A 15,015-nucleotide genomic window follows, 5' to 3' on the forward strand; every position below is an offset into this window, starting at 1 on the left:
GAGAAAAGACTAGTCCTTAGGGAAGTTTTAATTTGAAATATGTTTTCCTATAATGGCTCACCTCCAAGGTGTATTTCAAGCCTTAAACTAAATTCTGCCCAACTACGTGTCAGATGTCTATATCAAGAGATGATGCTGAAGACACGAGAATCTTTTTGGGCCCGTGTTTATCCCCGATGTATCTCATTTCATTGCTCTGGGAATTGGGTTGGCCAATATATAATGACTTGACTAGGTTTCCAGTTGTTCATGGAAAACTGACAGCTGAGGACAGGCCCCTCCTATCGTATGTGCTTTATTTAGTGGATGAAAAGTCTCTTACCATCAAGTCAGGGTTAGAATTTTATGTGAAAGGTAAATATTACACTAAAGATTCAAAACTTGGTGTATGGTATATGTATGTTTGTTTCCTCATATATTCTGGATGTGAAGGTGAAAAACTCATGAAACATAAATGTAAATATTTTAGTTGTTTATTAAAAGCATTTCATTATAAAACTGGTGTAGAATATCCCTTTAAATTGATATTATACAGGACTTTGGTTTTGGTTAATCTTGTACAATGCAAGTACTTTTGTTTGGATTTGCACCAAAGTTTTGGTTCCTAAGACCAACAGATTACTCTTTTCCTAAAAAGGTAAAAAAGCCATATGAAGAGAGACAAAATGTGACTGATTTTATTTTTATTCACATTTTACAGCAACCACATGCAGAAAATTGCAAATAAAATTCTACTGTCTCTATCATTCAGGTGGGTAAGACTGTAGAAATACAAGCAATGAAGTATGTATATAAAATATAACATCAATATTTAAAGTGAAAAGAATCTAAGAAAGTCCAAACTGAGCAACAAGAGTTTCTACTGTTAAGATGTTGAAAAATAACCCGTGTGTGCCTTCATACTATAATCCAATTGATCTTGGAAAATTGTCTTAAGCTGGTCTTATAACTCAGAAAAAAATGGCATTTAAGCAAGTCTATGTAATGACATATGGCTATGTGTTTTTCTACTCATGAAAGTAAGTAAATATAAGTTGGGTGCTGGTGGCTCACATCTCTAATCCTTGCTGAAAGCTGAGGATTACCACTGGAAGCCAGCTTGGACAGGAAAGTTCTTGAGATTCTTATCTCAAATAAATGACCCAGAAAAAGCCAGAAGTGGCATTTTGTCTCCAGTGAGTTTGCTAGTCTTGAGCAAAAGCAGCTCAGGGACAGCACCTAGAGTACAAGGCTCAGGAATGGAAAAGGAAGAAGGAAAGACAGAAATACTGGAAGAATGAGAGGAGGGGTGTGAGGGAGAGGGAGAGGGAGATTGAGAGGGGGAGGGTGTGGGAGAGGGAGAGGGAGTGCAAGGAAGGAAGGAGGAAAGCAAGGAAGGAAGGAAAGTAGGAAAGAAGGAAAGAGGGAAAAGTATGGAGGGAGTGAGGAAAGAAGGAAAGCAAAAATAAAGGAAAGAGTAATAACGAAGTGTTAAACTTTTGGAAGTATAGGTTGTATTCTAATAACTCCCTTATTTATGTGATTCCTCCATTCTGGAAACACGTTCCTTAGGCTTCCACTCTACATATGAGAATAATTTTATACTGTGCCTTAGAGTACATAAAAATTAATAGTATTTTCATTTGAGTTTCAGTTTTAAAGACTTTGAAATCTTCTCAATTCATCGTCATAACGACATAAACGATACAATCAACCAATGGGTAGTTCGTTTAAAATATGTGACAGAAAGGCTTCAAAGCACTTAGAGTTCAATTCCATAAATATGTATGGAATTGAATTCTTTTTCATGTGTCCATAGCTGCGCAAGGAGTACCCCCAAATAAATAATCATATACATGTTAAAATCCTCAATAAAAATCTTAGGATCCAAGTGGGCATTAGTCATTTTAGGGCCTCATGCTTCCTGGACAGGCATTTTACTGACTGAACTAGACTTCTAGCCCTTCCTACTTTCTTATTTCTGAGATAAGGTTTGGCCTTTTGCTCTGACTGGCCTGGACTTCAGTAGGAAGATTGAAGTTGCCTTACTGACCTGGCTGGGACAAGAGGCTCACATCATCACACCTAGCTTGTCTTGTTGAAGTGGGTTTGTGGAATTTCTTTGCTGGGGCTGGCCTTGACCTGGTATCCTCCTCAGTCTCATGAGTAGCTAATATCATAGCTATGAACCACCGCACACAGGCAGGTAGTCCTTCAAGCGCTTAGGTCAGTTATGCCTTCACTGAGCTTTAACTATTACAGTCTGACAAAGATTCAGATTGATGACTTTTTATGTGCTAAAAGAAACTGATAGATTCATCTTCAGAATTTATCAATATTTAAAGAGTTTATACTGACAGACTAGTCATTTCATTTCCATTTTTGTTCTAGCTTGCAGTTATTGTGTGGTTTCTACATACCCTCCAGTATACTGTTTAGGAGGGAATGTGGTTCACTATGCAGTGCTTCTATTGGATAAAAACTGAACAATGTTTTTAGATAGGAATGCACTAATTCTTCATACCATTGGCCTGTATAATCTTAAATAATGTCTTTTTAGCATCTGACATATAGTTTTAGGAATTGTTGAAATGTGGTGCCAAACTCTCATTGTCTTTATTTATTTTAGGATTTTGGCAATACTACTGATTTTTGTCGATCTTGGTCTAATGGCAACAGATATTATAGTTACGACCAGCAAACTACATATTCCATTAGAGTATAGAACACTTTCCCTCGTGATTGCTGTATTTTTCCTTTTGGATGTTGTTCTACAAGTATTTCTGAAAGGGTAAGTTTTAATCTCTCTGAAGTCTAAATCTAAAGAACCCTACTGAGACTGGCTCCTCCACCAAGTAGCTCCGGCTCACTATTTCCCTTAACTGTGCGCTTGAAACTCCCATTTATCTCCTTGATTTACATAAAATAACATTTATTTGCCAGTCCTGGTGCTTGAACTCAGGGCCTGAGCGCTGTCCTTGGACATTTCTCAAGGCTAAAGAACTACCACTTGAGCCACAGCACCACTCCCAGTGTTTTTCTATATATGTGGTGCCAAGGAATTGCACCAGGTTATTGGTGCATGATAGCAAGCATTCTACTAGGACAAACGCCCAGCCAAATTTTTTTCAGGATACTAAATTAATTAGAAGATCAATCCAAACAAATGTGTGCTCTTGAAAAGCATTTTGAAGCCAAGGCCCAAACCCAGATTTTCATTGAATAGCTTTAATTAGTTTTATATTGCTTGAGACACTCTCATGGAGTAGTTGAGAAAAGTCTTTGAACAGATAAAGCTTAAAGGGATTTACCAAAAGGGACCAGGTAATTAATATGTCAATGTGTATGTTAAGAAGGCGAGGTATGAGTGCCAGGAGTCTGTCCTCATGGTGGAATGCCTGCCAACCATGCAGAAAGACCCAAGTTCAATTCCTCGGTTCCACATATAGAAAAAGCCAGATGTGGTGCTGTGGCACAAGTAGTAAAGCTCTAACCTTGAGAAAGTCCAAGGACAGTGTTCAGGCCCTGAGTTGAAGCACCAAGACTTGAGAAAAAAAAAGAAGAAGAATCTGGGCCCAGTGTCTCATGACTGTAATCCTAGCTACTCAGGAAACTGAGATCTGTGAATCACAGTTCCAAGCCAGCCCAGGTGCTAAAGTCTGTGAGATTCCTATCTCCAGTTAACTACTAGAAAACCAGAAGTGTTTCTCTGGCTCAAGTGTTGCATGGTATCTTTGAGCTAAATAGCTCAGGGACAGTACCCGGTCCCAGAGTTCTGCCCCATGACTGTTAAAAATTAGAAGGAGAAGTATATACTTGAGGTCTATAGATCAATACTTTGATTCTGACTGGAATTTCAAGTAACGTTTGATAGTATGTGAAATACTAGATACTGCACTCTAAATAGTCCCGAGTTCATTGAAAGGAAAAGTTTCAATGAAAGCATCTGCAGGTGATGTGGAGATTGCTTATCTCATTAGTGAGATGTAGCAAGAAAGAAATAGATTGCTTCCCTTTCCTGCTTGCTGGTTTTCTGAAAAGTAGGATGGGTGAGGCAAGCCTTGGGGATGGGCTGCTGGGCGAGTCAGGCACTGGATTTCCTAGCCTCCCTTTCTCCAAGTCATTTCAGAAGGCAGTGTATGTTCTTTCCTGAGGACTTGTTCTCCTTCTTCTCTTGAGCAAAGCAGAGTTATTCACTGCCAGGTTAGTCTGATCCTGACAGACTGCCTCAGAGTGTGAAGATGCTTTTCCTGGAGGACTAGTGCTCACCTCTGCAGGAGTCAGTGGTGGAAAGGAGTCTGGTAGATGGATGTCAGTCTTTGTCCTTTTAAGGACACAGCAGCCCCGTGGGATTCCATTGTGGGTGCAAGGACAGATTATGAGTTCAGAAGCGCAGTTCATACCCATCTCATATGATACTCATATATTGATCTGGGGATAGTATGATGTACTGAAATTGTTGCTCAACAGAACTGTTGCATTTGTCTTCTTCCAACTCCACTGGAGAAGGCAGTGCATACCTCTTGTCCAATGGCTGGGGTAGATGGCTTATTCATTAAGCTTTGATTGTCATCAGGTATGCAATTTGTAATAATACAAATTTACTACTTGAATACCTTCCACCAGTATTATGTTTTCTCTTTCCCAAATCCAGTCCATCCATTTCATAGAATCTATTACAATAACAATTTTAATGAAGTTGAGTCAAGTACTTTTTGCTCTAAAGATTTTCCTCTATCCTCTTAAAGAAGATAACCATTTTTTTTTACTTTCTCTTACAGGAAAAAGCATTATTTTTCAGATTTCCTCAATATTACAGATGCTGCCATCACTATCATTATTTTATTTATGGACATCACATACATATTCTTTAATGCTACATTTTTTAAAGATATCCAAAGGTAGGAAGCCCGTGACTTAACTGTCACACTTTTCTTTCAGTTGTTCCTTAATTTGCACTTATTCTTGGCTTAAATTGTGTATATTGAACTGATTTCTGTTTAGGTTCTGAACCTGATACATTTTTTGAAAATAAAATATTAGGGAAGATGACATGGATTGAGTGGTAGAGGCCTACTTAGCAAGTGTAAGAACCTGATTTCAAGGGACTGTAACACAAAAATGGAAGAACAAATGAAGGGAAAATGATACATTTTCATACCCTTGAGATCTAAAAACAGACAGCATTTAAGCCAGTTAAAGGTGTCTTCACTAAAGTACTTCCATTGGATATAGGAACTGGAACATCATTTTGAAATCCCCCCTTGATGATCTACTAATCTGCTTTTCCTAATATTGCAAGTGTATTGACTTGAACATGTATGAAGTTTCAGTGGCTCTAGTTATACTTCTCTAAAAAATAGCCGATGGAAACCAGGAAATCACGTATATGGCAACCCAGATAATGGATTTTTGCAATGGCAGTTTGGTAAAACGAAGAATGTTAAGGCAAAGTTAAAGCAGTAAGGGATTACTAAGTAATATGTGTATGGGTGTGGCTGTCTGTCTGTATCTGTGTCTGTGTCTGCCTCTGTCTCTATCTCTCTTTCCCTAAATGAGATAGAAAAATACCAATGTACATTGGAGGGCTAAAGTTAGGAGACTTTTAGCTATATTCATTAGAAGTCAAAGAAATAGATTCTTTCTTACCAAAATTTCTGAGAGGTCCAGTGTGATCCCCAAGTAAATATTGCTTTGGCTAGGGTTTGGATCTTGAAAATAACCTCAATCCATATGGTCCTTCAATGGGCAACCTCAACCCCACTTGAGACCTTGGTAGCAAGACAACACTTGAGGTAGCAGCTACAGCAGCTGAATCAAGATGGATCGGAGTCAGAGTCGTGGTCATGGCCAGAGGTAGCAAGAAGGATGATAAGGACAAGAAAAGGAAGTATGAAGCACCTGTACCAACTAGAGTGGAGAAATAGAAGAAGAAAACGAAGTGACCAGATGCTGCCAGCAAACTGCTACTGGAGACACCTTAAACTCAGTGTCGCTTGAAATAACTGAAGTTAGAGATAATTAAAGATTATCTTCTCATGGAAGAAGAATTTCTTAGAAATCAGGAACAAATGAAGCTATTAGAAGCAAAGCAAGAGGAGGAAAGATGGAAGGTGGATGACCTGGGGGGGGTACCCTGATGTCGGTAGGCACCTTGGAAGAGGATCACTGATGACATTTGTGCCATGGTGTCCACATCTGTGGGCTCTGAGCACTGTGTCATCATCCTTTCCATCCTGGACAAGAACCTGCTGGAACCAGGCTGCTCAGTCCTGCTCAACCACAAAGTGCATGCGGTGATAGGGATGCTAATGGATGACACGGTCCCTCTGGTCACAGTGATGAAGGTGGAGAGGCTCCCCAGGAGACATATGCAGATATGGGTGGCTTAGACAACCAAATCCAGTATATTAAGGAATCTGAGGAATTGCCGCTCACTCATCCTGAATATTATGAAGAGATTGGTATAAAACACCCATCATTCTCTATAGGCCACCTGGCACAGGTAAAACTGTTGGCTAAAGCAGTAGGAAATGAAACATTGGCCACTTTCTTGAGAGAGGTGGACTCACAACTTATTCAAAAGCACCTAGGCAACGGGCCCCTACTTGTATGGGAATTGTTTCGAGTTGCAGAAGAACACGAACCATCCATTGTGTTTATTGATTAAATTGATGTCATTGGCACCAGAATGTAAGATTTGGACTCTGGAGGTGAGAGAGAAGTTCAGAGAACCATGTTGGTGCTGTTAAGCCACTTGAATCGTTTTGATTCAAGGGGGGATGTGAAAGTGATCATGGCCCCAAACCAGATAGAAACTTTGGATCCAGCACTGATCAGACCAGGCTTCATTGACAGAAAGATTGAGTTCCCCCTGCCAGATGAGAAAAAAAAATAAGCTCACCTTCTACATTCATAAAAGCATGACTGTCCTGGCAGACAACGTGACTCTAGATGACTTGATCAGGGCAAAGATGATCTCTCTGGGGCCAACAATAAGGCAATCTGTACGGAAGCTGGGCTGATGGCCTTGAGGGAACACAGAATGAAAGTAACAAATGTAGACTTCAAAAAATCTAAAGAAAACCTTGTTTATTCAAAACAAGAAGGCACACCTGAGGGGCTCTATCTCTAGGAACCACAACTGCCTCAGGAAAGTGATGGGAGTTTTCCTGGCTCTCCACTGGGAAGCCATTAGTGCCTGCCCAGTGGAAACCATGGGTCAGATGATTTTACTAAAAATTCCCCTTTGTCTTAGGAAATGTGGCTTGTAGGTCTCACATCTGGCAATCTCTGTTGTCTATGCTGTGCAGCACTCTGCTTCCCAATAAAGTGCGTTTTTCAGAAAGAAAGATAGAAAGGAAGAAATGAGGAAGGAAAGAAGGAAGGAAGGAAGGAAGGAAGGAAGGAAGGAAGGAAGGAAGGAAGGAAGGAAGGAAGAAAGGAAGAAAGAAAGAAAGAAAGAAAGAAAGAAAGAGAAAGAGAGAGAGAGAGAAAGAAAGAAAGAAAGAAAGAAAGAAAGAAAGAAAGAAAGAGACAAAGAAAAGATGAAAGAAAGAAAGAAAGAAAGAAAGAAAGAAAGAAAGAAAGAAAGAAAGAAAGAAAGAAAGAAAGAAAGAAAGAAAGAACACATCAGCCTCCACCCTGGACCACTGAATTGGAAACTCTGGGATCTGTGAACCATGGTTGAAGCAGTTCTGCCAAATGAATCTTGTTGGACATGTCCACACCTTTGTGTTTCTGCATGGAGGAGAAACACCAGCCAGTATGGTTGGGAAGTATTGCAACCTGTTCCCTGCCTGATATGCATGTACTAGCTGTAGGGAGCCTCTGTTACTAAAAGGAATAACACCAATGTACAAACAATCAAAGTTCATTTGGGGGGAAGATGAAAACTAAAATAGTCTATAAATCTGAATGAACTCATTACTGTTTGTCCAGACAGTAATTTCTCAATCTTAGCATTACTGATATTTTGAGAAGATAGTTATTACTTGGGTAGGGAAGAGAGGACAAAAACATCCTATCATTCTTCCTAGATTCATATTTATTGTAGGGTGTTTAGCAGCAGTCCTAGATGTGATTAGCACCTGCATCCATTTGGTTGTGACCACCAAGTATGTCCATATGTTACCCAGTGTCCTCTGGGATGAGGGGTATAGCTGACTGTTAGAGCACCAGAGCAGAACGTGGAGGCCATAGGGGTGGTGCAGAGCAATGTAACATATGTACACAGATTTAAACGTATGTATTGATGAACTCTTCTCTTTCTGAACTAAAAGTATGTATCTATAAATTTTTAGAATGATTGTATTCTTTCGGCTTCTGAGGCTGATAACACTTATGAGGATCTTTCACCTTGCAACTCAGAAAAGACATCTAGAAAAATTAATCAGAAGACTGGTAAGTGGGCAGGACATGTTTGCTTCCCATCCTGGTAAAAGTTTTAGGTAGCAATATCAAATTCTTTGTGCTTGACTTCTGTTTTACAGCTTCATCATTTTTGTTCCTCCCAGGTGTCTGGCAATAAGAGACGATATGCCAAGGATGGATTTGACCTAGATTTAACTTACATCACTGGTTTGTGAAACTTAACTGTTGATTTTCCTTTGAAGTAAGAATATTCCCTTTGATTTTCCCAAACTACAATGTTTTTTATCTAAGGCACATTGGTTTGAGCTTTTTGTTTTTGATTTGTTACTACGTTGGCTTCTTTGGTGGTTCTGGGAAAAGAACTCAGTCTCTTGCTTGCTTGGGAGGCTCTCCTACTTCTGCCACACCACTAGCACTTTTTATGTAATTGTTATTTTCAAGGTAGCCTCTTGCTTTCTGTCCCTGCTTTTCTGAACTACAGTTCTTCTACTTGTATACCATTGTACCAAGCCATTTATTGAGATGAAGTCTTTCCATGTTCCTCAGATCTTTGCTCCTGAATAGCTGATTTCCAAGATTGAGCCAAAAATGCCTAGCTTTTTTGCTTTCTCTGTCTTCTTTTTTGTTTCTCTTCTTTCTTCCTTTCTCTGTCTCGCTTACCTTCTCTTCTTTCTTCTTTCCTTCCTTCCTTTCCATACTCTCAAAGTATTTTTCTCAATGATTTCATAGGCTACTGTGTTATGGTAATATATTGGTAGATTACATCTGGGCACAGGTAATCTCATTCATTTCAAACCAAGACTCCCTGGTGGTTAGACAGTAAATACGATGCAATTTCAAGTGGCTCCATTAAAATTTCACTTATCATTTATTCAGTTTTGTTAGCTATCTAAGCATCCAAGAGAAAGAGACCTTAATCTTCTAAAATCCCAGAGAACAAGTTCATTATCCATGAGGTCAGGTTTGCTAAGGGAAGACGGCTTCAAACACTAAGTTCCTGTTGAGCCTAAGGATATTATGATATTGCATAACTTATTTATTTACTTTTGTATTGTATTGTCAGTCCTTGGGCTTGAACTCAGAACTTGATAACTGTCCTTGAGCTTCTTTTGCTCAAGGCTAGCACTTTACCAGTAGAGCCACACTGCCACTTCTGGTGTTTTCTCTTTATGTTGTCCTGAGGAATCCAACTCAGTGTTTTTGCATGCAAATCAAACGCTCTGCCACAAAATCACCTCCCTAGACTTCTATTGCTTCATCTTAATGCATCATCTTGGTTATGTCACTATCATATCAACTCTTCTTGTACTCTGAGAAAAGAACCTGGATAGATGTACAAATAATTTTTGTTATTATTGTTGTTCCCATCTGTACTGACTTTCCTAATAGGGATTCTTTTGCTTTCCAGACCGTCTTGTCGCCATGTCATTTCCATCCTCTGGGATACATACGTTCTATAGGAATCCAATGCAGGTAAGCATATTTGTGCAGCACAGAGTGACCTCTATAGACTCAAGAGCTTAGTGTTGACCCAGGCAAAGCAGTGTTCTACCATTTTATTCTTTCTGGTGAAAAATCATAAAAGCATGGTATCAACTTGCTTTTGTTTATGCGAAGCCCTGGAGGTCCTACTGATTAGTAAGAGCACCCATTTATTTATCTCAAGATAGAGTGGTTTGAACATTTGGATGGGGCTTAATGGAGTGGTTCCAATGATTAGGTACAGGACTGGCTACTTCACTGGGCTGATCTGGGCATCTCTGATCAGTTGCCGCTCCTCTGAGGACTGGCTAATCTGAATTGGCTTTTCTGATTGCCTCTCTGTTATTATGTCTCTTCTCCCAGGCAGCTAGATCTTGGGGACCATTGAGATGGCCTTAGGAACAGCAAGCAAATGAGTGTAATTACATTAAGACTAAGTCTTCAAGTGAGTGTGAGTGGCCTTGAATTCATTAGCTAAGACAAAAATGAATTACAAAAGCAGTCTGGATTCAAGGATCAGAAAATAGGCTCCATCACAGGATGAGAGGAATTGTGTCCCCATATGTAGTCTTTTAGGGAGAAGAAAGCCATGTCTAAAAATATATATGTTCTTTCACATAGATTCCCTGATAATTAAATAAGGGAAATCCCACTTTTGGCTCTGTAAGTGACTAACTTAATTTTAAGCCCCTTGAAGCTCCTTACTAAGAAAGTACATAAAATTTGGGGTTAGGGATATATGTACGTATGTATTCACATACAGTGAATTCCTGTAGTAATTCCTACTGTTTTTCCTTAATGAAATATAATTGGAGATCTGTGTATGGGTTCATATATAACGTATTTACATTCAGTGGTCAATGACAGGAAATGCTCTGATGGGTGATCACTCAGTGTGTGAACATCAATGAATGTACTTGAAGTAAGTTCCTGGAATTCTCAGCAGCTTCATCCCATAAGAGTACTGTTGTGTAAGCTGGACATCAGTTATCCAAACATAGCCTCAGGACTACAGGTCTCTTTCCCCACACAAGGCAAATAATAAATGCTCCACAACTCTTATGAGACAAGCGAGCAAGTCCTAGTAGGAGAGTGCTTTCCTAGTATGCATGAAGCCCTGGGTTCCATTCCTTGGGATCACATTCACAGAAAAAGCCAGAAGTGGTGCTGTAGCACAAGTGGTAGAGCCCTAGCCTTGAGAAAATCCAAGGAGAGTACCTGGCGCTGAATTCAAGCCCCAAGATTGGTAAAAAAAAATAGTGTAAGAGAAAATGTAGAACCTCACTCATCATCAGAAAAATGCAGGTGGAAACCACAATGTGATAGCACTGCAACATTCCACAAGCATGACAATTATTGAATAGTTAAGAGGTAACACATGCTAGTAAACTTGTGGAGAAAGATGGCCCATGGCAAGCTATTGATGATATCAATTAGCATAGACATTCAAGAAAACAGTGTGAAGATTCTCAAACAAATCACACTTCAATGATCTTGGGATCCAATCATACCTCGACTGGGTATTGATGCGACTTAAAGAGAACATTATGTGGCAGAGACATATGTACCCCTGGTTAAAAGCTCACTGCTCAGCAGTGAATAGCCAAGAGATGAAATCCACCTCTTAAGTTTCCATTCCAAGGTGAATGTTGTGGCACCTCTACATGATAGTGCATTGTTTACTCCTGCAAACAACTGTCTTTGTCAATAACACAAAAGGAGAAGTTATATGTTAATCAAATAAGCCAAATGGCAAGTATGGAATATGTGAAATAAAAAAACATTGATCTCAATGAAGGTGAGCCTAGACTAGTGAATATCAGAAACTTGGGTGAGTCAGAAGGAGGAAGGTTTGGACAAAGGTTGATCAATGAGCAAAGGATTATAATGACATAAGAGGTAACTTTTCGCTGAGCTGTTACACAGTAGATTGATTACACACAACAGCATTGTGTTATATATTATTAAAGAAGAAAGGATTTTAAAGTTTCACTATGATGTTATCTAATGCTTGACAGAATAGTTGTATTTAACCTGATTTATGTACATGTATGTATGTGTTTTTGTATGTGTATACGCATATACATGTGTGTGTCTCAAAATCTCATGTGATACTTAGTAATCTGCATGACATTTATTCTTCCGTATGTATCAATAAAGAACAATACGGTACCACATACCTAGAAAAAAGCCGGAAGTGGTGCTGAGGCTGAAGTGGTAGAGCTCTAGCCTTGAGAAAGTCCTAGGACAGTGCTTAGGTCCTGAGCTCAATCCCAGGACTGGCAAAAAACAACAACAACAAAAAAACAATTGGTGTATGTAATGCATGCTTATATAAATAAACCTTTACTGATGCAGACTCCACATTGCCCTCATCTTACATTTGTCTGTTAACGCAATTATGTATGAGGGCATGCAATGAACACCACTATCAAATTGTTGACTATGTTCTGGCATTTATAATCACTTTTTAAACACTGAAAGTGTTCTTTTGATTTTTGATTGCCATAGATCAGTTTTAATGTTTCTTGAGTTTCTCATAGAAGAATCATATGGTAGGTCTTTTGTAACTGAGTTTCTACCAGCAAAAGAAATTCTAGTTTTGTGCCCTGGTTGTTCTTTTAAAAATAGGATTAATATTTATGGATCTATGGAAAATGCACGCACAGAAAGTATAGTGTTATATACTGCTCCAAAGTGTCATGAAATGCATTATATTCTGCAAATCCATTTGGTAGAAAGGAAAACATGCAACTATGACAAAATAAAGCTGGAGGAAGAGATGTAAATTTGGCAGCTGGAAGTTTTTGAGTGGACATTTTATAGCTCATATGACTTTAAATATTTGAGTTTGAAAACAATGAGGGTAAACATTGTACTTTGTGTTGATCTGTACATCATAAACATAACACTGAACAAACTTAATTCCTGAGGAGGCTAATCAGGTCATATGTTCCTGCTTGTCCTTCAAAGGGAAGAAGGTTTCAGCATTGTATTTTGAACAACACTGAATATAGAAAGAAAAGGGTCAAAGTGCAGATGCGTGGAACACAGCCACAGTTACTGGAGAAACAAACACAGTGAGGAAGCATCAACAAGTCTGGCCACTTCTGTATGCAGTCAGACCATGTCCCTTTGCCCCTAAGTCAAGTAAAAGCTACTTTTGCTGGAAAATACAATGTGTTCTTGATCTTAGCCATGCTCTCTTGTAGTCACTTCATAGATATCTAGGGATCCAGGAAGAACAGGATTTATAAAACTGCAAAAGGCAGACTGCTTTCCAAACACAATGCCTTTTCTTGTCATCTTGAAGAGAAAAATCCAGAACTATAAACACTGGCCAGGCCTCCAGAGACAAAGGCTAAGGGCAGGTCATTCAGACTGAGACTTGGACAGATTTAACATGCCTACCTTAATGCCTCCAGCACCTTCCTGTTTAATCTGAGGGTCTATCTGGAGATAGACAAGGATTAGAAGGCATGAATGCTTGGCTGCTTTGTCCTTCAGAACAAGGGGAGAGCTAGTGTATACTCTTAGGTCAAAAGAAGCATTTCGCAGACTTGAAGAAGAAGAAAATCAGAAGATTAAAGCTGTGACAAAAGCGTTTTCAAAAGTAGAGAGCATGTTTTACTAGTATCTTTAAGTAGTTGTACAAAGGAGCCGCCTTCAACAATATAGTTTATGAATGTATTTATCTTTTTTAGGAAGTGGCTCGTTTCTTCAACACCAGACATCCTGAGCATTATTTTGTATACAACCTTTGTAGTATGTATATCACTTTAATATATTTGCTACTGTAGATATGTAAGAAAGTCACCTTGGGTATCTTTCATTTAATTGTAAATATTACGTAGTAAGAAGTCAGATCAGAAATCTCTGTATTGCGCTGGTGCTGTGTAGTAGGAAAAGTGAGCTTGGCAGCACAACATTCCCTAAGAAATAGATGGGCCAGTGAGAGCGAAGAGGCAGACTTACAGAGGAAGTGCTCAGGAAAGATCTGCTCTTATGCTCAATCAACTCTTCCTGCCTTTAATGCCAGATTGTATCACAGACAATTCAGCAAGTATGTTCTATGATCCACCAGAAAGAGTTGGTGATGAGAACAAGGCGCGTGATGAGAAACGACAAAAGAAAACAGAAGAAAGAGAAGAATGTGCCCCCAGTTTCTCTGCTGTGTCTGTCTTCAGTTTTTCTCCTGTCTAGACATTAACACCTGTCTAGATTTTTTATGGTGGTGTGGGGTTTTTTTGTACTTTATTTAGGGTTAATGTATAGAAGGATTGCAGTTAGATTTTTTTAGGTAATGGTTACATTACTTCTCAAACCGTGATACCCCTTCTCATGTTTTTGTCTGCCTTTCACTGTCCCCTGATTTCCCAATCATGATTTTTATGTACATTTTTATTGCATTTTATTGTCAGAATAAACATTTAATGATATTTTCAGGGACTGAGCATTTAGACAGCACCATTAACCTCTACTTAGTGGTACCTATGTAGTATGATAGAATAAGCAGTCTAGAAGATAGAATAAGCAGAATGCAGGATGATAGGATATGCAGTCTAGAAGATCGAATAATCACTCTGTTAGAAGGTTAAAGGTAAGGAATATGAAGCATGAGTTGATTTTAAATTACTTGGGATGAAAAAGTCTTTAAGGACAAGAATCTGTCCCTAATGTCCTTCATGTCTCTTTGGCTTTTTTGTCCACTGGTCTGCCTGTGTTCCTCTCAGGACCTTTGTGCTGGTGATGTTAAAAATCCTTTTAGAAAAATGGAAAGGAGATAAGAATTCCTAAGAGAAATTTTAAACTTCGTTCCTAACTTTCATGTCAGTAGGCATACAGCTCTGACACATATCTCATTTCTTTCAGGCGAACGGTCTTATGACCCTAAGTATTTTCATCACCGTGTGCATAGAATAATGATAGAGGATCACAATGTCCCCACTCTTGAGTAAGTCTGATGCCACACGGATGGTCAGAAAAGCACTAAATTCACTGGGCTTGAAATTTGGGAATGAATTTTAATTAACTAAAAATTTTTGTTAAACCAGAGAGATGGTTTCATTTGCTAAAGAAGTCATTGCCTGGTTATCCAAGGATCCTCACAACATCATCATAATTCACTGCAAAGGTGGAAAAGGTAATGATGCTTTCCTTTCTGTCTCCTTTGTAAAAAGA

At 38.9% G+C, this 15,015-nt stretch overlaps 1 protein-coding gene and 1 pseudogene across 1 annotated transcript in view; both read left to right on the forward strand.

Moving 5' to 3' along the window:
• The window catches only part of LOC150064932 (phosphatidylinositol 3,4,5-trisphosphate 3-phosphatase TPTE2-like), a 93,806-nt gene that overhangs the window by 50,849 nt on the left and 27,942 nt on the right, over positions 1-15,015 (forward strand). Inside the window, exons 23-31 of the mRNA XM_090329285.1 lie at positions 701-751; positions 2,609-2,770; positions 4,761-4,880; positions 8,283-8,386; positions 8,434-8,559; positions 9,761-9,825; positions 13,539-13,599; positions 14,707-14,788; positions 14,889-14,977. Coding sequence (XP_090185411.1) covers positions 701-751; positions 2,609-2,770; positions 4,761-4,880; positions 8,283-8,386; positions 8,434-8,559; positions 9,761-9,825; positions 13,539-13,599; positions 14,707-14,788; positions 14,889-14,977 — 860 coding nt within the window. The remainder of the gene's footprint in view (positions 1-700; positions 752-2,608; positions 2,771-4,760; positions 4,881-8,282; positions 8,387-8,433; positions 8,560-9,760; positions 9,826-13,538; positions 13,600-14,706; positions 14,789-14,888; positions 14,978-15,015) is intronic.
• Positions 5,982-7,114, forward strand: LOC150064935 (26S proteasome regulatory subunit 4 pseudogene; annotated as a pseudogene).

The sequence above is a fragment of the Megascapheus bottae genome, chromosome 3 (assembly GCF_031878675.1).
Source record: "Megascapheus bottae isolate mThoBot1 chromosome 3, mThoBot2.hap1, whole genome shotgun sequence".
Lineage (NCBI taxonomy): Eukaryota > Metazoa > Chordata > Mammalia > Rodentia > Geomyidae > Megascapheus > Megascapheus bottae.